The 25,740-nt window shown below is 37.9% G+C and overlaps 1 protein-coding gene across 1 annotated transcript in view; it reads left to right on the top strand.

Moving 5' to 3' along the window:
- The window catches only part of LOC120422401 (uncharacterized), a 726,749-nt gene that overhangs the window by 412,065 nt on the left and 288,944 nt on the right, over positions 1-25,740 (top strand). Inside the window, exon 3 of the mRNA XM_039585822.2 lies at positions 23,194-23,323. Coding sequence (XP_039441756.1) covers positions 23,194-23,323 — 130 coding nt within the window. The remainder of the gene's footprint in view (positions 1-23,193; positions 23,324-25,740) is intronic.

The following is a 25,740-nucleotide window of genomic DNA, read 5'->3' as shown; positions in this document are numbered from 1 at the left end:
TAAAATTAATTTAAATTCAGGATTTTTTGTCGTTTGCGTCACATTATGTCACAAATCTCATGTTTTTTCGTGAAATGTTATTGAAATATCGTTTTGGAGAGAGCAAAATAAGAATAACCAGGATGTATACTTTACTGTTTATAACATATTAGTCAAAGTTTTATGTTTGAAACGCTGATATACTGAGAATTTTGAAAATTCTTCACTTTTTGTTTAATTAAAAGCCAAATATCTCGGCTTTGCGTTGATATTAATTAAATGTAATAAAAAGCAGGGCTGCAGAGTCGGGTCATATTTCAAGCGACTCCGACTCCAACTCCGGCTTTATGAGTTTAGCCGACTTCGACTCCGACTCCAACTCCGGCCTACCAGCTCTAGCCGACTCCCACTCCAGCTGTTCGAGTTTTGACGACTCCGACTTTGAATCCGACTTCGGGTCCCCAAAAAGATCCGACTTCACTGACTCCGGCTCCGACTCCGACTCCACAAGCTGCATGCATTAGTTTTGGTGAATGTTGACACTGAGGCTAGCTTTTGGGGTCATAGAACTTTGAAATTCCAGTTGATGCTATTGAAATTTAACACTTTAATATATCCGTGAATATTGAATATATTGAATCGATTGAAATAGACCTAGGGTTTTTTTTTCTCAAAATCAATTTTTCCCTAAGAGAACACTCAGCTATCAAAATCTAAACGTAGAAATATATACCCTCCCTGCAAAGACTTATGAATTGATCTAAGTTGAAAGGTTCTCCAAATCTCTGAATTGCAGTTGTAACATTCTGGAACAGAACTGCTAAATTCTATTAAAAACACTAATTAAATTGAATTGAATTAAATTGATTGAAATTCCATTCTAACTTCAGATCAAACCTTAACCAAATAAGCTCAAATTTTCAGGCTAGCTTCTGGGACTATACTGCTTGCTAATATCGTTGACGCAATCGAAATTGAACACTTTGGTCTTTTTTATTCATGCGTGAACCAGGCATGTGTACATTTTATTTATTTTTGAAACTTTTTATTATAGTTATCACGTTTAGTTTATTTGCTTGTTGTTGCAATTTTCAGAAATAATTAAAAAATAAACACAAATTTGATTACCATCCCACAGTTCTTGGCATCACTACCTTCTTTCACTTCCAGCCCAATTGTGACTTCTTATCTTGGGCACAGTCCCGCATGGGCTTCGCACTGTCACTCCTTTGCGTTTTGCGTCTAAAGTTACAAATTGAACGCTCTCTTTGCCTACCAGCATCCTGCCCCATCGTCATTCGTGTCTATGGATGTGTATGTATGTATGCATCGCCGGATAACTTGTTGGTGAAACAAAAACTAAACCGAAGCCGAGAAAGGACGACGACGACGTCGCGAAATTGTACCACAGACAAACAGACGGGACACTCGAGTTCGGAACCATCGTCCTTCAATAACCGAGCCAAAACGGTTATTTCAAATGCAATTTAGCTTCGGCATCCACTCACCCGGCGCTGATGGCGCTGCTGTCGTGACAGCTCGCCCGTCTTTCCTCAGTGTGTGTAATGTGTTTTTGTTGTTGTAAAGTTGAGCGTGAGCACGTGGCAGCAAATGAAAACAACAAAATATGATAGAATTCAGGAATTCTAACGGTGATCCACAATCCAGGCTTTGCGGGACAAGATTGGGGCAGTTTCGACCAGGGTAAGATGAGCGGCTGACTAGCGAGGACATACCCTTTGCCCCACTAACCCGGTAGGCCTGCCGCTGCCGAGGCTGCTGATGAGGCGTCCGCTACTGCGGAGGAAGCCAGATTCTGTGGTGAAGTCATCTCCTTCGGAGCAACCTTGGAGCAACCTGCTTATCCTTCATGGATTGCTGCTGCTGGTCGTCCTTTTGGCGATGTTGCGTCGATCGTGAGCGCCACTCAATCTTCATCCACAGTTGTTCTGTTTCGATGTACCTAAGAGTTTGCGGCAGCGTTTTTTGGAATCCTTGCGACTTTTTTCATCTCATTCGCCACTTTTTGCTGTTTAACGCAACTTAACTGCGCCGTGGACACGTTTCCCGCGGATGTTTCGAAACGAAACGCGGATGTTTTTGGGAGCAACGGGGAGGACCAGTGGTTTGGTCTCTGTCGTTGCGGTTGTGGTGCGTCGTTGCTGATGCTGCCGCATGGTTTGGCCGTCATCTTCGGCCGTCGGTGTTAATTTTTATTTTTATTTCATCGAGTACTGACGATAAGCAACAACAACATTATTTAAATCAGCTGTTGATGTTTACAATCGTTAAGGCTTGATTGTCTCACGCATACACTGACATGACACATGACAGTAATGGGTTTGTATTGGTATGTTTGGGCTGCGCTTCGGCATAAGCTCACCAGGCAGCGCTGGCGTCGCCGTGATTTGGTGGTTTGATGAAGGACGATGATTTTCAAAAAATATTTGTATGGAGAGTCACGTCTGTTTGTCTGTGATTGTACCCTCATTTTTATTCTTTTATTTTTATTTATCTTTCAAAACAGACACATCGTATCACACGCCAAGCCGAGCCTGAATAAACAATCGCGAGCGAGCATGAGTGTGTGTGTCTTGTGTTTTGTGACGCCCGCAAGCAATAGCTATAACACGAACACATGCACACGCTGATACGGTTTCATTAAGGAGTTTATCCTTTAAAGCTTTATGGCCAAGCGTAACGAGCTTTCACTCCCTCTGGCGGCACACATACACCCGCAAACACACATACGAGCGCACACACAGATCCTACCCCGTAGTTTATCATGCTGTGGTTCTGAAGAACACACACACATTGAGCACATCATCAGAATGCTGACTGGTGGAAACTTTCTTGTCGCGAAATAAGTTATAAAATTCGTGCACTTCTTCCTCAAAGGCGCGTTTCACAACTGAAATAAGGGGTAGGCGTGGCTGAATGGTTACGCTGTTCGCTTTGTAAGCGGAAGGTTCTGGGTTCGAATCCCAACTGCTCCTATCGAGAAATTATGGAAAGAAGGAATTCTGAACACTTGAATATGAACGAAAAATTCATTAGCTCGTGGCGGGGTTCGATCCCCTGTGCTTTGGGTCAGCAGACAAAAATGTTAAACACCAGACCATCGAGGTTTAGTTGACTAGAAGAAATAAGAATGCTATAAGAATCCAAGAAACTTGATGGGAATCTGAGAACCATAGAACAGACAATGCAATATTGAATGTAAAGTTGAATTCAAGAACTTACTCGACCGCATACTCGTTAGCTGAATATTGAACTTTCAACACGACCAGAATTCACCACAAAAAGCTTGGTGAACCGAATTGGAAAGCTTCCAAGATGAATCCAAGAACATACGAAGAATTAAGAACTATAAATAGATTTGACCGGCCGCATCACTTACCACGGTGAATCCTGGCTGCACACCCGTCTTACTAACACCCTCAAACCTCGTGATACTTTGTCCAAGACGCAGCCGATTTATAGCGGTCTTCATCACTCAAGTATCGGACTAAAATTCCTATCCACTTCCCCGTGTCTTACCACTGGTCGTGGCCGGCGCTGTGATTGGCTAGCATGATAGGGACATTTGAAAGTTGCGAAGTGGTGATGATTGGTTCCTACTCTTCAGCTGTGGTCCACGGAGCAATTCTTGGAGGTCCTGGTCAATAACAGAGTAGCAACTACGGGTAGACACCAATGCTATGCTGCTAAAGGCGCGTTTCACAACTGAAAGGTCGTCATTATCGTGTTATCTTGTCGCACGTGCATTTTGGGATAAATTGAGAAAAGACGCCATTTTGTGCAGCTTTTAATTTTGTTTACATTACGTGCTCTGGCTTTTTTATGCTTGGTCAATTTTTAAAGTGACCCTTAAAAATAAGGGAATCGTACCTATTTTCGTCAGCCAAATTGAATAATATTTAATACACTTTTGATCAAAATTTATATTTTGCGGCACAATTTCTCATCGCTTTGATTGCAAACACATTAGCACACAAAATGAGAGCCAAAAGTCGTCATAACAATCTATTCATTTGCGCCAAAATTTTCACATTGCTTATGATATAAAATTGCTTCCAACTACCGGCAACATGTGCTTTTGAACATGATTCAGCCACTCACTTGGGAAATAATCCCGAAACATGTAATCAATTAGCAAGCGCTATAAAAATAAACAATCTCCCTGAGTCATTTGACGTTTGACCTATTCTCGTCAAAGGCTGACTTGATTTTTCAGTCTCGAAAATATTTTTACCGGAAAGGTCGTCGAATTTGTCATAAGTTTGCCTTTGACAGCTTTTTAATTTGATTCGTTTCAATATTTGCGTAAGCTTATTTAGTATATAAACATATACAGTAATTTTAAAATTGCAAAATACAAAAATATTTAAATAACTTACGTCCTTCTCAAATGTTATTTTCGAGTACAATTGGATCCTTATACACAAAAATGGCCTGTCTAAAAAGTTTTATTGAAATCGGAAAGGGTTGGGAACAAAAGTACTAGAAAAAATCCTGATTTGAGCTGGAATTGCTCGTGTACAAATGACAGCACATAGCAGCCACCACAGTACGCTGAAAGAAAAATGAACTCGACCGATAATAGAAATTTTGTGAACTCCAGTGCATTCTTGTCCGACCAGAATACAAGTGGGAAATATTTTTGGAAAATGCTTGTAACAGTAATACGAATAACTTTTAGTAAAAGTAAAATTCAACAGAAATGTTCATAAAAGGCTGCTCTACTGGTTGGTGTACTCGGTTTTGATAAACTTCAAGGAACACCCCGGATTATCGAGCATTATTTAGACATTACATCTTAGAGTTATGGGAATGGGTATGCTTCCCCTTCAATAAGATACACTAAAACCCCCGTTTACGCGCAGGCGTTACGCTTTTTGTTTGGTTGATTTCTCGAAAACAGTGTGATGCTTTTACATTCTTTTGAAAGCAATTTGTAGATCTGCACAAGACGTATAAATCGCTTCAAAAAGTTTGCAAAAATATTGCGTCGTTCCAGAGAAATTGACGAAATACAAAGCGTAACGCCTGAGCGTAAACCGGGGTTTTAGTGTAGCTAGTTAAAGTTGAAGTGCTGACAAGGAGGTTTTCATATCGATTTTTTTTATCATATTATTTCATTGATTTCATATTGGTTGAACATTTCTTTTCAAATTTTCATACTTTTCTTTAAATTATTTTCTGATATTCAGTGTAATTAATATTTTTTAATAAATTTATAATGAATGAAATGACAATAAAGATTTTGACAAAGAACTTTGTCTTAAGGGCTCTATTCTGGTGAGGTGTCAATCCAGAAAACCGAAAAATGTCGCGCGTTACGAAAATGTTGCATGCTTGGTACTGGGGAAGAGGTCTGCGACGCAACAAGGCACTGTTGCGTGGAATTTTCCACACAGTTGAAACAAAAAGCGAATGATGAGGTTTGGGATAACCGGCACAAAAAGGCGGGGCATCCGTCACCATTTCGAGCCAATATAAACCCCGCTCGATCAGCCCAAGAAAATCATTCTATCGCTGGACGCCGAGAAGTGAACAACAACCTGGACCTGGAAGCAGATGGCCTGGAGGCCCAGAAGCAGTTGGCCGAAAAGCAGCTGGCCTGGAGCAAGGAGCAGCCCAAGCGGAGGCAGGCCAGCCGGAATATTCTGGCCACAAGACACGGAGTGGCCAGAACCCTCAGGGGTGTTCCGATGGAAGGCCATACGAGACGGGACAATATGGGTATCAAACTTCTTGGATTTTGATACTGGTGATGAAAATGACCATTTTGACAGTGTTGGCCACAACCTGGAGTGGCCGGTGCCCTCAGGGAATTTCTCCCGGGAGGACATTTACCGAACCATACGATTTTGGGCAATATTGGTATCAAAATTCATGTTTTTCAATACTGGTAATGAAAATTACCATTTTGACAGTGTTGGCCACAACCTGGAGTGGCCGGTGCCCTCAGGGAGGTTCTCCCGGGAGGACATTAACAGAACCATACGATTTTGGGCAATATGGGTATCAAACTTCTTGGTTTTCAATACTGGTAATGAAAATGGCCATTTTGACAGTATTGGCCACAACCTGGAGTGGCCGGTGCCCTCAGGGAGGTTCTCCCGGGAGGACATTTACCGAACCATACGATGTTGGGCAATATTGGTATCAAAATTCATGTTTTTCAATACTGGTAATGAAAATGACCATTTTGACAGTATTGGCCACAATCTGGAGTGGCCGGTTCCCTCAGGGAGGTTCTCCCGGGAGGACATTTACCGAACCATATGATTTTGAGCAATTGTTCAAGGCTCAACTGCGATCGTTGACGATGACGATGGAATGAAAATCGTTGGATTTTTTGCGTGGGTCAAAGCACGCGCTTGCTTGTTCAAGGCCAACTGCGATCGATTGACCGTGGACACTTGCAAGCGAAAATTTTTAATATTCGTTAAATTTTTTTAAAACGAAAATTTTGGAGGAAATATTTAAATTAATTTAAACGCCAAGCGTCAAAAGCTTTAAAATTGCACCAAAAGCAATGCATGAATCATTTGAAACCATAACTCTTTCGTGAATTTTTCGTTGGCGCTGAAAAGCGCCATTTTGTTAAATTGCAGCAGAAGTTGATTCTTGTGGCCATCTTCTCGAGCGTCCATCCAAGTAGGCCTTGTTTTTCTCCTTCGACGTCGTTTTGGCAGCAATTTCACGCACACGCTGGCGTGTTTCTTCTTCTCGGAGCTCGCTCTTGATTTCCTCCAGTCGTTGATTTTTTTTCCGCTGCTGCTGCTGCTGCTGCTACGACGTTGTCGGTTCGAACGAAAACGATGGAATGAAAATCGTTGGCAAAAATGCTGCCTTCACGACTCCACGGCAAAACAAAACAGCCAATCAGAGAGCGGAAAGATTTTTTGCGTGGGTCAAAGCACGCGCTTGCTTGTTCAAGGCCAACTGCGATCGATTGACCGTGGACACTTGCAAGCGAAAATTGTTAATATTCGTTAATTTTTTTTAAATGAAAATTTTGGGGGAAATATTTAAATTAATTTAAACGCCAAGCGTCAAAAGCTTTAAAAATGCACAAAAAGCAGTGCATGAATCATTTGAAACCATAACTCTTTCGTGAATTTTTCGTTGGCGCTGAAAAGCGCCATTTTGTTAAATTGCAGCAGAAGTTGATTTTTGTGGCCATCTTCTCGAGCGTCCATCCAAGTAGGCCTTGTTTTTCTCCTTCGACGTCGTTTTGGCAGCAATTTCACGCACACGCTGGCGTGTTTCTTCTTCTCGGAGCTCGCTCTTGATTTCCTCCAGTCGTTGATTTTTTTTCCGCTGCTGCTGCTGCTGCTGCTACGATGTTGTCGGTTCGAACGATGACGATGGAATGAAAATCGTTGGCAAAAATGCTGCCTTCACGACTCCACGGCAAAACAAAACAGCCAATCAGAGAGCGGAAAGATTTTTTGCGTGGGTCAAAGCACGCGCTTGCTTGTTCAAGGCCAACTGCGATCGATTGACCGTGGACACTTGCAAGCGAAAATTGTTAATATTCGTTAATTTTTTTTAAAATGAAAATTTTGGAGGAAAGATTTTTTGCGTGGGTCAAAGCACGCGCTTGCTTGTTCAAGGCCAACTGCGATCGATTGACCGTTGACACTTGCAAGCGAAAATTGTTAATATTCGTTAATTTTTTTTAAAATGAAAATTTTGGGGGAAATATTTAAATTAATTTAAACGCCAAGCGTCAAAAGCTTTAAAAATGCACAAAAAGCAGTGCATGAATCATTTGAAACCATAACTCTTTCGTGAATTTTTCGTTGGCGCTGAAAAGCGCCATTTTGTTAAATTGCAGCAGAAGTTGATTTTTGTGGCCATCTTCTCGAGCGTCCATCCAAGTAGGCCTTGTTTTTCTCCTTCGACGTCGTTTTGGCAGCAATTTCACGCACACGCTGGCGTGTTTCTTCTTCTCGGAGCTCGCTCTTGATTTCCTCCAGTCGTTGATTTTTTTTCCGCTGCTGCTGCTGCTGCTGCTACGATGTTGTCGGTTCGAACGATGACGATGGAATGAAAATCGTTGGCAAAAATGCTGCCTTCACGACTCCACGGCAAAACAAAACAGCCAATCAGAGAGCGGAAAGATTTTTTGCGTGGGTCAAAGCACGCGCTTGCTTGTTCAAGGCCAACTGCGATCGATTGACCGTGGACACTTGCAAGCGAAAATTGTTAATATTCGTTATTTTTTTTTTAAATGAAAATTTTGGAGGAAAGATTTTTTGCGTGGGTCAAAGCACGCGCTTGCTTGTTCAAGGCCAACTGCGATCGATTGACCGTGGACACTTGCAAGCGAAAATTGTTAGTATTCGTTATTTTTTTTTAAATGAAAATTTTGGAGGAAAGATTTTTTGCGTGTGTCAAAGCACGCGCTTGCTTGTTCAAGGCCAACTGCGATCGATTGACCGTGGACACTTGCAAGCGAAAATTTTTAATATTCGTTAAATTTTTTTAAAACGAAAATTTTGGAGGAAATATTTAAATTAATTTAAACGCCAAGCGTCAAAAGCTTTAAAATTGCACCAAAAGCAATGCATGAATCATTTAAAACCATAACTCTTTCGTGAATTTTTCGTTGGCGCTGAAAAGCGCCATTTTGTTAAATTGCAGCAGAAGTTGATTCTTGTGGCCATCTTCTCGAGCGTCCATCCAAGTAGGCCTTGTTTTTCTCCTTCGACGTCGTTTTGGCAGCAATTTCACGCACACGCTGGCGTGTTTCTTCTTCTCGGAGCTCGCTCTTGATTTCCTCCAGTCGTTGATTTTTTTTCCGCTGCTGCTGCTGCTGCTGCTACGATGTTGTCGGTTCGAACGATGACGATGGAATGAAAATCGTTGGCAAAAATGCTGCCTTCACGACTCCACGGCAAAACAAAACAGCCAATCAGAGAGCGGAAAGATTTTTTGCGTGGGTCAAAGCACGCGCTTGCTTGTTCAAGGCCAACTGCGATCGATTGACCGTGGACACTTGCAAGCGAAAATTGTTAATATTCGTTATTTTTTTTTTTAAATGAAAATTTTGGAGGAAAGATTTTTTGCGTGGGTCAAAGCACGTGCTTGCTTGTTCAAGGCCAACTGCGATCGATTGACCGTTGACACTTGCAAGCGAAAATTGTTAATATTCGTTAATTTTTTTTAAAATGAAAATTTTGGGGGAAATATTTAAATTAATTTAAACGCCAAGCGTCAAAAGCTTTAAAAATGCACAAAAAGCAGTGCATGAATCATTTGAAACCATAACTCTTTCGTGAATTTTTCGTTGGCGCTGAAAAGCGCCATTTTGTTAAATTGCAGCAGAAGTTGATTTTTGTGGCCATCTTCTCGAGCGTCCATCCAAGTAGGCCTTGTTTTTCTCCTTCGACGTCGTTTTGGCAGCAATTTCACGCACACGCTGGCGTGTTTCTTCTTCTCGGAGCTCGCTCTTGATTTCCTCCAGTCGTTGATTTTTTTTTCCGCTGCTGCTGCTGCTGCTGCTACGATGTTGTCGGTTCGAACGATGACGATGGAATGAAAATCGTTGGCAAAAATGCTGCCTTCACGACTCCACGGCAAAACAAAACAGCCAATCAGAGAGCGGAAAGATTTTTTGCGTGGGTCAAAGCACGCACTTGCTTGTTCAAGGCCAACTGCGATCGATTGGCCGTGGACACTTGCAAGCGAAAATTGTTAATATTCGTTATTTTTTTTTAAATGAAAATTTTGGAGGAAAGATTTTTTGCGTGGGTCAAAGCACGCGCTTGCTTGTTCAAGGCCAACTGCGATCGATTGACCGTGGACACTTGCAAGCGAAAATTGTTAATATTCGTTATTTTTTTTTAAATGAAAATTTTGGAGGAAAGATTTTTTGCGTGGGTCAAAGCACGCGCTTGCTTGTTCAAGGCCAACTGCGATCGATTGACCGTGGACACTTGCAAGCGAAAATTGTTAGTATTCGTTATTTTTTTTTAAATGAAAATTTTGGAGGAAAGATTTTTTGCGTGGGTCAAAGCACGCGCTTGCTTGTTCAAGGCCAACTGCGATCGATTGACCGTGGACACTTGCAAGCGAAAATTGTTAATATTCGTTATTTTTTTAAAATGAAAATTTTGGGGGAAATATTTAAATTAATTTAAATGCCAAGCGTGAAAAGCTTTAAAATTGCACAAAAAGCAGTGCATGAATCATTTGAAACCATAACTCTTTCGTGAATTTTTCGTTGGCGCTGAAAAGCGCCATTTTGTTAAATTGCAGCAGAAGTTGATTCTTGTGGCCATCTTCTCGAGCGTCCATCCAAGTAGGCCTTGTTTTTCTCCTTCGACGTCGTTTTGGCAGCAATTTCACGCACACGCTGGCGTGTTTCTTCTTCTCGGAGCTCGCTCTTGATTTCCTCCAGTCGTTGTTTTTTTCCGCTGCTGCTGCTGCTGCTGCTACTGCTACGATGTTGTCGGTTCGAACGATGACGATGGAATGAAAATCGTTGGCAAAAATGCTGCCTTTTCGACTTCCCATCCCCACCAGTGCATCAAAAAGCGAATGACGTAGGAATGGGATAACCGGCGCAAAGGGGCGGGGCATCCGTCTCCATTCTAAGCCAATATAACCCCGCTCGGTCAACCCTGGGAAATCATTCTATCGTTGGACGCCGAGGAGTAAACAACAACCTGGACCTGGAAGCAGATGGCCTGGAGGCCCAGAAGCAGTTGACCGAAAAGCAGCTAGGCCAGAGCTAGGAGCAGAGCAAGCGTAGGCAGGCCAGCCAGAATAATTGAGAGTCACCGGAATATTCTGGCCACAAGACCCGGCGTGGCCAGATTCTTCAGGGGTGTTCCGATGGAGACCATACGAGACTGGACAACATGGGTATCAAACTTCTTTAATTTTGATACTGGTGATGAAAATGGCCATTTTGACAGTATTGGCCACAACCTGGAGTGGCCGGTGCCCTCAGGGAGGTTCTCCCGGTAGGACATTTACCGAACCATACGATTTTGGCCAATATTGGTATCAAATTTCATGGTTTTTGATATTGGTAATGAAAATGGCAATTTAGAAAAAGTTGGCCAAAAGCTGCAGTGGCCGGTGCCCTAAAGGAAAGTTTTCCCGGGAAGACATCTTTTGAACCAACGAGTTTTGGCAATATGGGTATCACAACTCATGGTTTACAATACTGGCCATTTCGTAAAAGGTGGCAACAATCTGGAGAGCCCGCTACCTCACGATTGTTCCGATTGGGGGACAAACATTGAATTATAGAGATATCATGGTTTTTTAATACGAAGCTTAAAGAGAAATTAAACGAAAATATAAATCCAATAATGTTTTGATTTTATCTAACGCATAATTCAACAAAATTGCTTAATTTTAAAAGCTTTTCTGCTAAGTTCTTTGTCATACTGGTCATGTGTTACATAACCACCTGCACCTTTTTTTTGAATAATTTCGGAGACAAAAAACATGGAAGTTTAGTATAAAAACTGAATAGCAGCAAAACAATAACCATTTCGTTGATATGCTCAAGTTAAAAAACAAATTATCAAACTAATTTTAAAGCCTGATTTCCAAATAAAATATTGTCTGTAAAATATAAATAAATACATCGAAACATTTTCTTCAAAAATTTTACAATTTCTTTCAAAAATTTTTAATATTGCAAATATCTTATTTTGCATCTATTTTCCAATCATTTTTCGATTTCATCAGTTATGTATAATTTGTTCGTGTGATTTGTTAAAAATATAAACGGGTGAGACACCCTATGCTAACTTGAAGTTTAAAAAATAAATAAGAAATATGAATAAAAATGAGATAGACTCGAAAAATTTATTGCATTTTTTGATATTTGTACAAATTTGAGTTCAGTTAAACATGATTTCGAAATTAGTAGTATTTTGAGTAGAAAATGTTACTTTTTTTCAATTTTTCTTAAAACTTGATTTAAATGGTTTTGATGCAAAAACAATAATATAAAACGTTATTCACGAAATGAATTCTTTGCAAATTCTAATAAATAATAAATAAATAAAACTTAGTTAAACAAACTGCTTTGAATGTTTTTCTTGCGTAACGTTATAAAATAACGTTCTTAATTGTGCGCTGCGAGGAGAAGATTACCCTCTGAAAATGCAGCGTCATCAGTGCATAATTGGCAAAGGGAGCGCGTGGTCGTTAAAAAAATATTCGGAGTGAAAAGTGATTTTTTTTTGTGTGTGCCTTTTGTTTCGCATTTTTGTCGTGAATTGTGATATAGTTTTCGATAAAAACGATCCGAGTTCGTTAGGTTTATCGCGTAACAAAATTATTTTGATTCATCAAGAACGTCGTGTGGTGCGCGAGTCTTTTTTGTGTTGAAAAGACCTTCCCATAGCTCCGTAGCTCGGAGGGCTCGACGTCAGTTGTTTGTGTGTTAAGCCTTATCTAGCTAACAGAAAGAAGATCGGAAGGCACTTGATGATTGAGTTCGTCGCGTCTATTCCGTAACAAATTCATGAACTAAATGATTATATAATTAAAAATCAGACTACGCTATCATTGCAGCATTGCGTTTAACACCTCATTTTATAAATAAATATTGTTTGGTTTTATCTTTCCACAGCCGGCTGTCTAAGATTAAACCATTTGATTAAAAATTTAACAACAGTTAAACGGGAAATGTCTCATCCCCAGCAACCGATTGTTTGCCTTGAGAATAAAATATAATACCTTTCAACAAACACTATGATTTTGGGTCGCATCATCATCTTCTATGATGAATCCTGACCAAACACCCTATCCTACTAACCAATTTTCAGGTTCCTGGCGCTTGTGGGGTGTAAGCACAGAGTAAATCAGCTGCCCTAGTAGCAACCTGCGCTAACTTACTTTCCCGTCCCTTAAAATCGAGATCTACAAACTGACATGGCGGGCGCCGTTGGTGGCCATTGACTGTTACCTATTCGCAACTGATCTTGTTCTGGAAATCATGGTGTTTTATTTTTTCAGCGCATTCATACATGCTGTTGATAAGGGAAATACCACTTGATAGTCGAAGCCTATGATCAGTAGTGCTGAAAGGATATTACGGTTCTGTTCAGCAACGGAGAAGGACAACCATGGATGGTCTCTCATGCTCTCATGCTCTCATGCTCATGCTCATGCTCAATAAAAATACCGCAAAAAGTTGGCACCTGCTTTTATTATCTATTTTATCATTACTTAGATATTTTGAAAACCAATAATGACCGAGCTGGTGTAAAATGCATTTTAAAACACTTTTACAAAGATTTTATAACCTTTTCATGTCCGTGGTCAAAATCTCAAAAGAGTTAAAATGAGTTGCAAACCAAGCAACATAATAAATGTTTCAAAAGCAATCATAACAAATTGTAATGTTTAGTCCATTAAGATTATTTTGCTATACATATTTGTACAAAATACTGTACACTCTTCCAACTCCAACTGTAACCAACTTCTCGCATGACATGTGGGTTACACATTTTGGCTCTTCCAACCCAAAAGAAAGATGAGAATCGCGATGATGATATCTTGATACGAGATGAGATGGTGACGCGGATGGTGCTGCGATATGATGACATCATGGAGCAGTTTTTCTTTGTAATTTGTATTCCTGGCAGCGTGGTTTGAGGGCGGAGGCAAGTATGAAAAATTTACTCACATTTTTCCACACCACGTGAAGTCGAAGTTGGTGGCTTTCGCATCATCAGAGTGGAAGCAATTTGTCAGTTGATGATGTTGTGGACTTTTTTCAAATTGGAATTTTTATGGATTGTTGTTTGGTTATTTAGTTGTTCGCTAAAATTTCAAGTTTGATTGAATCACTGAAATTTTTATTTGGATCTGATAAAAGTCCCCCATCCCGATAGGACCAAAATCCGTTGCACCAGAAGTCGGATTCAGGCCATGATATCCTTGAAACATTTTCGCGATAAAACCCCGCAAGACGGCTTCAAATCGCTTACTCCATCCAAAATTCCACGAAGATCAACTTGTTCTTCTTCCCTCCAACCCCCTCTGAAACGAGAATGCTTTCAGTGGAACAAATTTTATCATCAAATATTTGCGCTTCCATCGCCAACAAGTTCGTTTCGTTTTTAGTTGCGAAAAGATAGAGAAGATCTTTGTTGCAAGGGATTCAAGTACTTTCGGAACGATAAAAAAGATTATTGGAATAATTCCAGCCACGTTCCTCTCGTTTTGGCCAAGCTCTCCCGGAAGGGATAATCCCCCCGACCAAAGAGTACGGATTCCCGCGCTACAGTTTCAGCAATTTCGCAAGCAAGGATTTCCACTCAAGTCGTCATCAGTGTCGTCACTTGGGGTTCCCCCACTATGAGTTACGCGGAACGATTGGGCAAAAGTCGAAAAGTTGAGCCAAAATCCGGGCCAGATAACAACGGCCCATCCCTTCTAATCGACGTCCCAAATTATTCCCACCACCCCCACCACCAGCGGGAAGCCAAAGCAAAGCAAATCGTTTACTGGAAATGAAAATGATGATTTCCGAGGAATCCAAAGTCTTTGAGTTTCGACGACTGTTCCGGGAAAGTGGGATTACTGGAAAAGATGGATTTGCCGGTTATGATTATTTGGGAAAATTGCGCTCGCACAGTTGCCTCGAGGGGATCGGGGATTACGCGCAAAAGCAAAACTGCCCTCGGTGTGTGATTGCAAGGCCGGGGAAGTGTTTAATGTTGAGAAAACTTTGTGGGCGTTTTGCGTTAGATTGTTAGCGGAAAGAAATCATGTTTTTCAAATGAAAAATTGAAGCATGAAAAGTGTAGAAACGATACATATATATTTTTAAATTTGTTTCAACACCTTCTGGGTCATTTGAGGTCAACTGGGTTCACTTTTGGACTCGACCTTCACCAATTGGAGGGAACGTTCATCTATCGATAGTTAACAGATATCTCAAGTTTGGTGCTGATTGGACCATCCCTCTAATTTTGACGAATTTCAAAAAAAATATAATTTTTTTAATCATAACATTGGAACTATTTGAGCAAAAAACTACAGATTGCAATTTATAGAAAATTGTCCAATGAATTCGATAAAAAATAAAATATAGACCCTTAAATGCCCCCTAATATTAAATTTTAAATTTTCAAGTGCAAAAGTTAAGTTTTGACAAATTCCTTATATTTTTTTTAGTTTACGCCATCCTGTACCCCGGACAATTTCAAATAATAATCAATGTAAACTTCAAACTAAAATGAGTTATTAGCGAGTTACAGCGATTTAACTGAAAAAAGTTTGATTGTGTGCAGCGCTCTGTACTATGAATTTAAATCCGAAATAGAGCAATTCCATCTCAAATCAGGTATTTTTCTGGTACTTTTGTACCCGACCCTCTCCGATTTCAATGAAACTTTGTAGACATGTTATCCTAGGCCTATATAAGCCATTTTTGTGTATATGAAGCCAATTGTACTCGAAAATGACATTTGAGAAAAACGTAAATTATTTAGATATTTTTGTATTCTGTAATTTAAAAATGATTGTATCTCGAAGCCGTTGCATCGTACCAAAAAGTGGTCAAAGACAAACTTGTAGGAAATTGGACGAGCTTTCTGAAGAAAAAAATACACTGAAAGAAAAATAAACGCCACTTCTATGGGATTTTTCAATTTATATGTTTAAAAGTTAGTCACGATGTTTTTTCGTTCAATTTTTTTCGTGGAAATAGCCTGAAATGTTACAAAAAAACTCACGAAAAATGCTGGATGGTATGTCCCTCCAAAAAAAATACAAAAATCAATTACTAAAACTGTTTTTTTAAAGTGGTCTAAACGTCAAAATTAAAAAAAAAAGCCGATAGTAGGAATTGATTCTCCAGACAATTTTACATAAAAGTCTCCATATTGACCATTGTCCTAAGTCCAATCCTTGCGAAGTTACAGCGGTTTTAAAAATAAAAATGCTGAAAAAACTGCCTGTTTTGGTGGTTTTAGGCTTTTTCTATAAGACGGACTTGATTTTTCAGTTTCGAAAATATTTTTACCGTAAAGCTCAACCAATTTCCCATAACTTTGCCTTTGACAGCTCCAAACCAAAGAGTATTTCCCTTCTCTCTGTCCAAACGACGTCCCATACAAAGGGGTATGCCCTGTTTGTAGACTCGTTCTTAAGAGAATTTTTGTGAGTTTTCAAATTCTTTTGACATGTTCATTTCTTGAAGATTGCAAAGATTTTGAAAAATTTCCTTTAGTTTTGAGATTTTTTCGATCATGAGCCGTTCTTAATTTTGTAGTTATAGATTTTTTTTTCAAATTTTGTTAGTGTTAGTTTACTTTTTCTTTTAACAGACCTTTTGAAATTATGTATCATTTAAAAACACATTTGTGAGGATTTGTATCCTTCTGATTAAATCAATATTATTTATTTTATTTTTTGATTTGGTGATCTTTTCAATCATTAATTAAACCTTGAAGGATCAATTTTTCAACCAATATTTTTTGTGACTTTTGCTCTCTTTTTAATTGGTTTTTTTAAATTCAATATTAAACAAGATTATTGTATTTTGCTAGCGATAAAAATATGCTGTGTATAACTCATACGTTCTACAAACATTAATGCCAATATTATGCTTTTTGTACATTGATACCAATTAGTTTAAAATTGAAAAGGGAGGGGAATAATGCCTTTGAAATTTAACCAAGGGAGGAATAGATCGACAAAGGCTAAGAACCATTGCAATGCTTGGGATGGTGCAAAATCAAGTACTAGAGTGGTGCATAAAAAATTTCAGGAAAAGATGCAAACTCCAAATTGCAATGGAAAATTACTTTAAATTATTTTTTTTTATAAGAGCACAATTTTCAAATTATAGACGCTTTAAGGTAAAATAAGTTAAAAGTCATAATATCAACATTTGAATTAAAAAAAGTGTTGCACTTTACACTAGTGCAGTTGTTCTGCAACCATTAGTTAAAAAAAATAACAATAAACAAAACCTCTTTTCGCAAAAAAAAAAACCTTTTTGTGATACTGAACACTGGAATTCCCAAAAAAAATATCAAAACAAGCCCAAACACGCTGGAAATAGTAGTTTATGCAACAAGTTGCAAAAAGAGGATTTTTCAGCACGAGTCGTACATTTATCCAACGAGGTTCACCAAGTTGGATAAATACGAAGAGTGCTGAAAAAATCAAGTTTTGCAACTAGTTCCATACAACATTTTTTGCAATTCCACAAAACATACACTGAGTGAAATTTTATGTCAAATATTCATTTTTTTTTTGTCAATAAATCGTTTGAATCTAAAAAATGTTGAAAAGTGTTACTTTTCAAAATAAGTGCTGAAAAGTTCATCTTTTCAGCATTTATTTTGAAAAGTGTTGCTATTTGATTCTGTTGTTTTTGGTACAGATAAGTAGGCTATTTCGTCGTTCAAGAATGACAGGAAAAGTAAGTGGTTTCACGACGGAATTGCAAAAAAATGAATTTTTAAGTGATTTAGTCGATTAGGCTCCTGTTTCCGATAAAACTTTAATGTTTATTTTTTTTGTCTTTCAAATTTATCGTGACGTTTGGAGGGGGTGACTTATCGTCTGTTGTGTGCTATCTTGTGACAACGACCATTTAGTACTGTTCGAGAAAACCGATTTTTAATGCTTGATGGTAAATAATTTCAAAACTATTAATGATTGAGTCAAACTGTTTGAAACAATCGGTTCGTATACTATCGCTTTGCAAAAGTTCCAAGTTTCAACTTATTTGGTTACACCAGTTAAAAGATACAGCAAAATATGTAAACAAAAATCTGAAAAGCACGTGTCACAAGTGTGTTTCGAAAGTAAAATTGTACTACGTGTCACAAGTGTGCACAGAATTCCCATACAAACTAAAATAGGCTTGAATCAATAGTTTAACCGACTTTATCAGTATATTTTCGAAAACAAAAGATTGCATTGCCTGTAGAAAGTGTGTATCAACATAAATTTGTGAAAAACAAAAAAAAATTTCCACATTTTCCAACAACATGTATGACTTGTCACAAGTGTACACGATCATTTTTTGATAAATTGGTCTATTTCACATGTGTGTATTGCGATATCCGGAAAACGGATGCGAGTTCTCAAAATCGGGTTAAAGCATCTTGTAGTGTTTGTTAAGTATAGCAAAACGTCATCATTAACTCATTTTTGACCAAAATGGTCTATGTGATAAGATAGCACACAGCTGACGTTATTTCATTGAAACAACATTTTAGACAGAAAAAGTTGCATTGATTTGAATTTAAGAAATTGTTTAAGGGTGCACAGCAACCAAGGAAGTTGTTGTCTTCTTATTCCAAATTTGTAAAACTTACGGACCCAATCCTGCAAGAATCTGATTGTAAAAATAGTCAAACTTTGTTGTAAATAACTATGGAGACAGAAAATTAGGGGATGAATAAAAAATTATATCGATAGTTCGCGTAGTTTTGAAGATACTAAAATGTCTGTAACAGAAATCTGTGTGCAAAAACTATGGTTGATGTGTACCGTTAAAGCATAAAAAATCACATTGATCCAATTTCACCACCAAACCCAATGTCACTGACGGTAATGCAAGCGTCAAAGAGCAAATCAATCATTTTTCATGTTTATATTTAATATAGGGGGCATTCCAGGTCAACTGAGTACACTTTTGGACTCGACCTTCGCCGATTTGGACCAAACTTGGAGGGAATGTTCATCTATCGATAGTTAACAGAAATCCCAAGTTTGGTGCTGATTGGACCATCCCTCTATTTTTGCACCGCTCTCTTTTTGACGATTTTCTGAAGAACTTTTTTTTATTTTAATCATAACTTTGCAAATAGTTTAGCAATAGACTTTCTACAGGTTGCATTTTATAGAAAATTGTCCAAGGAATTCGATAAAAATAAAATTTCATCCCTTTTATTATATTTTTACATTTTCAGTATTAAAATTTAGTTTTGACCTATTCCTTATATTTTTATTTGTTTTATTTTATCTCCATCATGTTCCTCGGACAATTTTACATAAAAATCAATGTAGACCTGAAACTAAAATGAACTATTGGCAAGATACAGCGATTTTACTAAAAAAAGTTTGATTTTACGCAGCACTCGGAAGTACATCGTGTACTTTTCAACAATAAGGAATGGATCCCTCATAGTTCGGTTTTTATATGTGAGAAACTTTTTTCGTATTTGAATTCATAGGACAGGTGAGCAGTTCTCTACGGAATCGGTCTTTTTTCTTTAATTTTAATTTTAATTTTTGTATTTTTTAATCCGGCTGAAACTTTTTTGGTGCCTTCGGTATGCCCAAAGAAGTCATTTTGCATCATTAGTTTGTCCATATAATTTTCCATACAAATTTGGCAGCTGTCCATACAAAAATGATATGTGAAAATTCAAAAATCTGTATCTTTTGAAGGAATATTTTGATCGATTTGGTGTCTTCGGCAAAGTTGTAGGTATGAATATGGACTACACTGAAAAAAAAATTATACAAGGTAAAAAAAAATTTGGTGATTTTTAATTTAACTTTTTGTCACTAAAACTTGATTTGCAAAAAAACACTATTTTTAATTTTTTTTTATTTTTTGATATGTTTTACAGGACATAAAATGCCAACTTTTCAGAAATTTCCAGAATGGGCAAAAAATCTTTGACCGAGTTATGATTTTTTGAATCAATACAGATTTTTTCAAAAAATCGAAATATTGATCGCAAAAATTTTTCAACTTCATTTTTCGATGTAAAATTGAATTTGGAATCATAAAGTACTTTAGTGATTTTTTTATAAAGTGCACCGTTTTCAAGTTATAACCAATTTTAGGTAACTTTTTTGAAAATAGTCGCAGTTTTTCATTTTTTAAAATTAGTGCCCATGTTTGCCCATCTTTGAAAAAAATATTTTTGAAAAGCTGAGAAAATTCTCTATATTTTGCTTTATTGAACTTTGTTGATACGACCCATATTTGCTGAGATATTGCCATGCAAAGGTTAAAAAACAGGAAAATTGATGTTTTCTAAGTCTCACCCAAATAACCCACCATTTTCTAATGTCGATATCTCAGCAACTATAGGTCCGATTTACAATGTTAATATATGAAACATTCGTGAAATTTTTCGATCTTTTCGAAAAAAATATTTTCGAAAATTTAAAATCAAGACTAACATTTCAAATGGGCGTTATATTGAATGTTTGGCCCGTTTGAAATGTTAGTCTTGATTTAAAATTTTTGAAAATATTTTTTTCGAAAAGATCGGAAAATTTCACGAATGTTTTATATATTAACATCGAAATCGGACCTATAGTTGCTGAGATATCGACATTAGAAAATGGTGGGATATTTGGGTGAGACTTAGAAAACATCAATTTTCCTGTTTTTTAACCTTTGCATGGCAATATCTCAGCAAATATGGGTCGTATCAACAAAGTTCAATAAAGCAAAATATAGAGAATTTTCTCAGCTTTTCAAAAATATTTTTTTCAAAGATGGGCAAACATGGGCACTAATTTTAAAAAATGAAAAACTGCGACTATTTTCAAAAAAGTTACCTAAAATTGGTTATAACTTGAAAACGGTGCACTTTATAAAAAAATCACTAAAATACTTTATGATTCCAAATTCAATTTTACATCGAAAAATGAAGTTGAAAAATTTTTGCGATCAATATTTCGATTTTTTGAAAAAATCTGTATTGATTCAAAAAATCATAACTCGGTCAAAGATTTTTTGCCCATTCTGAAAATTTCTGAAAAGTTGGCATTTTATGTCCTCTAAAACATATCAAAAAATAAACAAAATTAAAAATAGTGTTTTTTTGCAAATCAAGTTTTAGTGACAAAAAGTTAAATTAAAAATCACCAAATTTTTTTTACCGTGTATAATTTTTTTTCAGTGTAGTCCATATCCATACCTACAACTTTGCCGAAGACACCAAATCGATCAAAAAAATCCTTCAAAAGATACAGATTTTTGAATTTTCACATATTATTTTTGTATGGACAGCTGCCAAATTTGTATGGAAAATTATATAGACAAACTAATGATGCAAAATGGCTTCTTTGGGCATACCGAAGGCACCAAAAAAGTTTCAGCCGGATTAAAAAATACTGAAAAAATCGAATGACCGAAATCTCAGAGAATTGCTCAGGTGCCAAAAATAGAGGGATGGTCCAATCAGCACAAACTTGGGATTTCTGTTAACTATCGATATATGAGCGTTCTCTCCAAGTTTGGTCCAAATCGCTGAAGGTCAAGTCCAAAAGTGTACTCAGTTGACCTGGAATGACCCATAGACATGTTTTGTGTTATTTTCAGTTGATTGTTACAAAAAGTTATTTATTGAAATGAAATAAACCTTTAAAAATTTGACATTTTTAACATACAAAAATTATGGGCTTGTTTTTTTAAAGTCGTAATAGCCCTGACACAATCTACAAATTTGTGCTATTTAATTGAAAATATAAGCGAGTTGTGGCATGTAATCGCGGCAAATAGTGACCTGGGATCTGTGGAATTGCAATGTCCCATCCTAGAGGGTCATGAAGCACTAAAATGCCTGAACAGCCTGAACAAACAGTAACGTGAGTGGAGAATCCCAACATGTCTTACTCTTTTGTAGATTCAGAAATGAAGTGCTGTTCAAACAGTGCTCAAATTCAATCCATTTCAACGAATCATCTTTGCAGTTAACTTTACGCAGTTGGCCTGGCCGATTAGAAAAGAAATATGTTGGAAGTAATCGTTCCGACATTCTCCAGAATGCTTACGAAAGGATGGCTGCGCTAGGGTTGGATTAGATTAGATTAGAAACTGTGCTCTCTAAATGAAATACTAATCAGAATTTGTCAAAACCTGAAGAAAAAAAAGAATACATTATAGATTAAACGGAATGTTGACAACAAATTTGAAACAATAATTTAAAACGTTATTTTCAGTTGAATCAACATTTATTTGCAGTTAATTAACTGAAGAATTCTTATATCATAAAAAAAATCATCGTGGCCATCGTCAAACAAAACTCTCGAATGACTTACAACAGCTCAATACGTTGAAAAATCGATGTAATACGTTACAATCACAGATTAAACCGTGCAACCACAAACTCAATCAGTAAATTACCTACCCCTTGCGGGACAACCAAACAACCGCCGTTTATCGTGCGCTTATCTTAATACCATTATAAACCACATAAATCTCGCATCCTTTTTTATCCTTATTGGTGTAATTATCTCCTCATCGCAGCACTTTTTTTCCTCCCTCGACTTCTCAACTCTAACTCTTAGTTTCCGGAGGCCTTTCGCGCGCTCGGCAAGTTAAAAAATACTACGCGATAAATTAAAGCCAGTAATGGGTGCGTCCACCGCCAAGGTCCTGGCCAGGAAAATCGCCAAGTCCAACTTTTCTTGTCTTGAATCAGCAAAAGTTTCGAAAGTGAGTCAGCGCGGCCACCAGCGCCGAAAGTCATCAAGATTGAGTGGCCGACCATAAATCGTGCCACCTCCTCCCCTAATTGCTATCTGGTGTGAGTTGCTGGCTGGTGTTTGATATCACACCCCGTGAACACACCGCGCCGGATGGCGAAGGCAACGCCCAGGATTCACGCCCACGCCCCGGACGCCAGGGACGCAGGTTAATTTCTTTGTAATTGAGCTATTTTAGGGGAAAAATTAAGAATTATTAGTGCGCTTGGCCAAGGGTGAAACTTTTCCGGCGGTTGTCACGACACGAGTCGTGATGTCATGGTTGGATTGATGCCGAGGAGGATACTTATTTCTGAGTATGTTGTTAGGAAAAAAGCAATCACCGAAATGTTACTTAGGCGTACTATTGATCTCTAAAACAAAATTAGATTTTGGAAAATATTTACTTTTGTAAATTTCTAGTATTTTGAAACTAACACTAAATAATTCCATATCTCGAGTAAGGTGAAATCAATGCAGTATAAATCAGAAATGAGTTGAAAAGTTGATTGCACTCTTATTTTGAATTCGTAAAGAAAGCAAACTTGGGGTCATGGGTATCATCTGTTTAGACAGGTTATGAAACGGAAATCAAATAATTCTACAGAATGCAACGTTGATTTAAAATTCCAGCACAACAAGGAAAATCCTGTACCTTCACCACGAACCCCACAAAACATGACTCTTACTTTTCACCTCACAAAAACTAGCTTGTTCTACATTTTCATTCAACCCCCTCTTTCTCCACTCTTTTTCCAGTGAAATCATCCGAGATTCAGGCGGTCGAGGGACGGAAAATCTCTCTGCCGTGTTCATTATCGGCTCCGTCCAGAGATAAGGTCTACATGGTGCTGTGGTTCAAGGACGATGCCGGCATCCCACTTTACAGGTAAGAAGACACTCCTCTCTTTCCACTTTTTTTGAATGCTGAGGGTTTCTCAGCACAATGATTTCTGGATTTTACTGTTGGTTCGAAAGTATTCAAACTGAATATCTTTGTGATACTGAATCGAACTTCCAGCTAGGGTTTCGTTAACCTTCGTATCGAGTATCAGACTCAGTTATTTGCACAACTTTCGTTTAGACAAGGGTGAAATCACTGCACCATTTTCCGGTGTTGTACATTTCCTGACCTTGTAGTCAACAAGCTGTAGAGGTCTGACTTTAAGGTTTTTAAAGAGGTTTTCGAATGGTTTGATTTAAAAAATAAAATCAAAAATAAACCAATTAAATGTTATGATTCAAATTAAATCTCATACTCAGCATTCAGGAAACTATCAAATCCTTTTGGAATTCCCAAATTTCCCGCCCAATTTCCTTTCTTTTGAACAGCAATAAAAACCCGTCCAACAATCTCTCAAGGTTTTCAATTTCGCATAACGCCACCATCAGTCTTGCTCAGGAATGCCATGAACCGAACTGAACCGAACATTTCTCCAATACTCTCAAGAGATGAACAATTTCTGCTTCCCAAACCCAAACCCAACTGCTTTCCTTCCCAGTGTGATGCAACCACACAGTACGTCTTCCACTTATAAGGATGCTTCCAAAAAGTCGCTTTCAAGACATACAAAAAAAAAATAACAAAAACTCGTCAAAGAAAAAGAAAAACTCCAAGCCAAACTACACTGATACCGACTGTTCCACCTGGAAATCATTTCTTATGTGAAATATGCAAAATATTCATTGAAAGCACTTTTTCATAGCTTCCCCCGTTGCAATGCCGGGCGCAATGAAGCGCAATAACCCAGGGTTCGAACCCGGGACGGTGCGCATTGCTTCTGAGGCTGGCCGATTTCCACCTCGTTTCTTCGTCATATTTCAAATAGTGGCAGAGAAAGCCCCCTTTTACCCCCCTCAAACCCACCGCCACTTTCCACGCTTCGCTTTCCTTCTTGGGAAAATTTGCAGCAACAGCAACATTTGCCTGGCTGCAATGAAAATAAAATTGAAAAATTTAAGAAGCCACAATGAATTTATGAATATTCTGGAAAAAGCAGCTTAACCAGCACGGTAACGGTACCTTGGCCAAAACGAACCTGGGGAAAGGTTTCTTGGGGCGTTGCGGGAAATATAGTGGCGACTATCGAGCAAGCACCAGCTTTGAGGTTGAGAAAAATTGCGAAATAGTTGCAGTGAGTCAGATGAGAAAAAAACATTCATGTTTTGTTAAAGAGCGGGAGATTTCTGTTGGACTTTGAACAGTTTGGATATTGCAAAAATGCTACTTAATATGAAATATTAAACGCCATGTTCTAAACTTTTTTTTCTAAAATGACCCTTCTAAGTTCGAAAAGTAGGGGAACTATACCCTTTCTCAGCCTATTTCTATTATCGGCCTATCAGCACTTTGATCATGAATAACAGCTGTCATAAAGTGTTTTTGACGGTTCCAAAGCAATAAATAGCTCAAACAAAAGTGAGCAAGCAACTCTCCATTGCTGATACATCTGAAAATGTTGATTTTATAGCGGAAAACGGCAAAAGTGATGAGAATTGGTCGAACGGCTTAGAGTGATTAAAATGGGCATATTTCCCCTACATTAAATTTCCCATTAAATTTCCATTATTTTTTTTGCAGTCGATTAACAAAAAATTGCAGAATTCTTGAAACTATTTTTGTATCTTTTTTACGATGTTTTTTTTTTCGGAATTCTGAATACAGTCATCCCACATATTCGGAACACCCACAAATTCGGGACACTTTTGTGATAATTTGTCAATAGCATGGCAAATGCATCTTTTCTGTCGACCCTACTATTTTTAGGATCTTCATGTGGACATTCTCTTGCTAATTCACTAGTAAAATAACCTTTTCAAACAAAAAACTGCATTTCAAGACAATTTTATCCAGAGAAGCAAAACACCTCTTCTATTTCCATAATTGTGGGATGTCATTGTGCCTCCCACAATTATGGAACACCTGAATTTAACTGATTTTGGACATTTAGGACCCCTTTAATGCACATAAGCCATTTATGCGAGTTATTCGGACACAAGAGGCGTGTAGACCAGACTCTTGTGAAAATTTTGCTAGACTTCCATTTTTGGAACCTTTTGGCTAATAAATCATATGAATGTTTCAAATAAATTACTGTCTTTGCAACACTAACGTTATGACATTGACTAGATGCCTAGATTCGCCGAATAGTTCTTATGGAAGGGATTTTTTTTTTCAGGAGTATTCCCAAAAATACACTGGATAGCCTCAAAAATAGTTTTCTTATAAATCAAAATTTTCACAAGAGACTACATGCCTCGTGTGACCGAATAACTCGCAAAAATGGTTTATGTGCATTAAAAGTG

This window comes from Culex pipiens, chromosome 2, assembly GCF_016801865.2.
Source record: "Culex pipiens pallens isolate TS chromosome 2, TS_CPP_V2, whole genome shotgun sequence".
NCBI lineage: Eukaryota > Metazoa > Arthropoda > Insecta > Diptera > Culicidae > Culex > Culex pipiens.
This window is presented reverse-complemented; position numbering and strand designations above follow the sequence as displayed.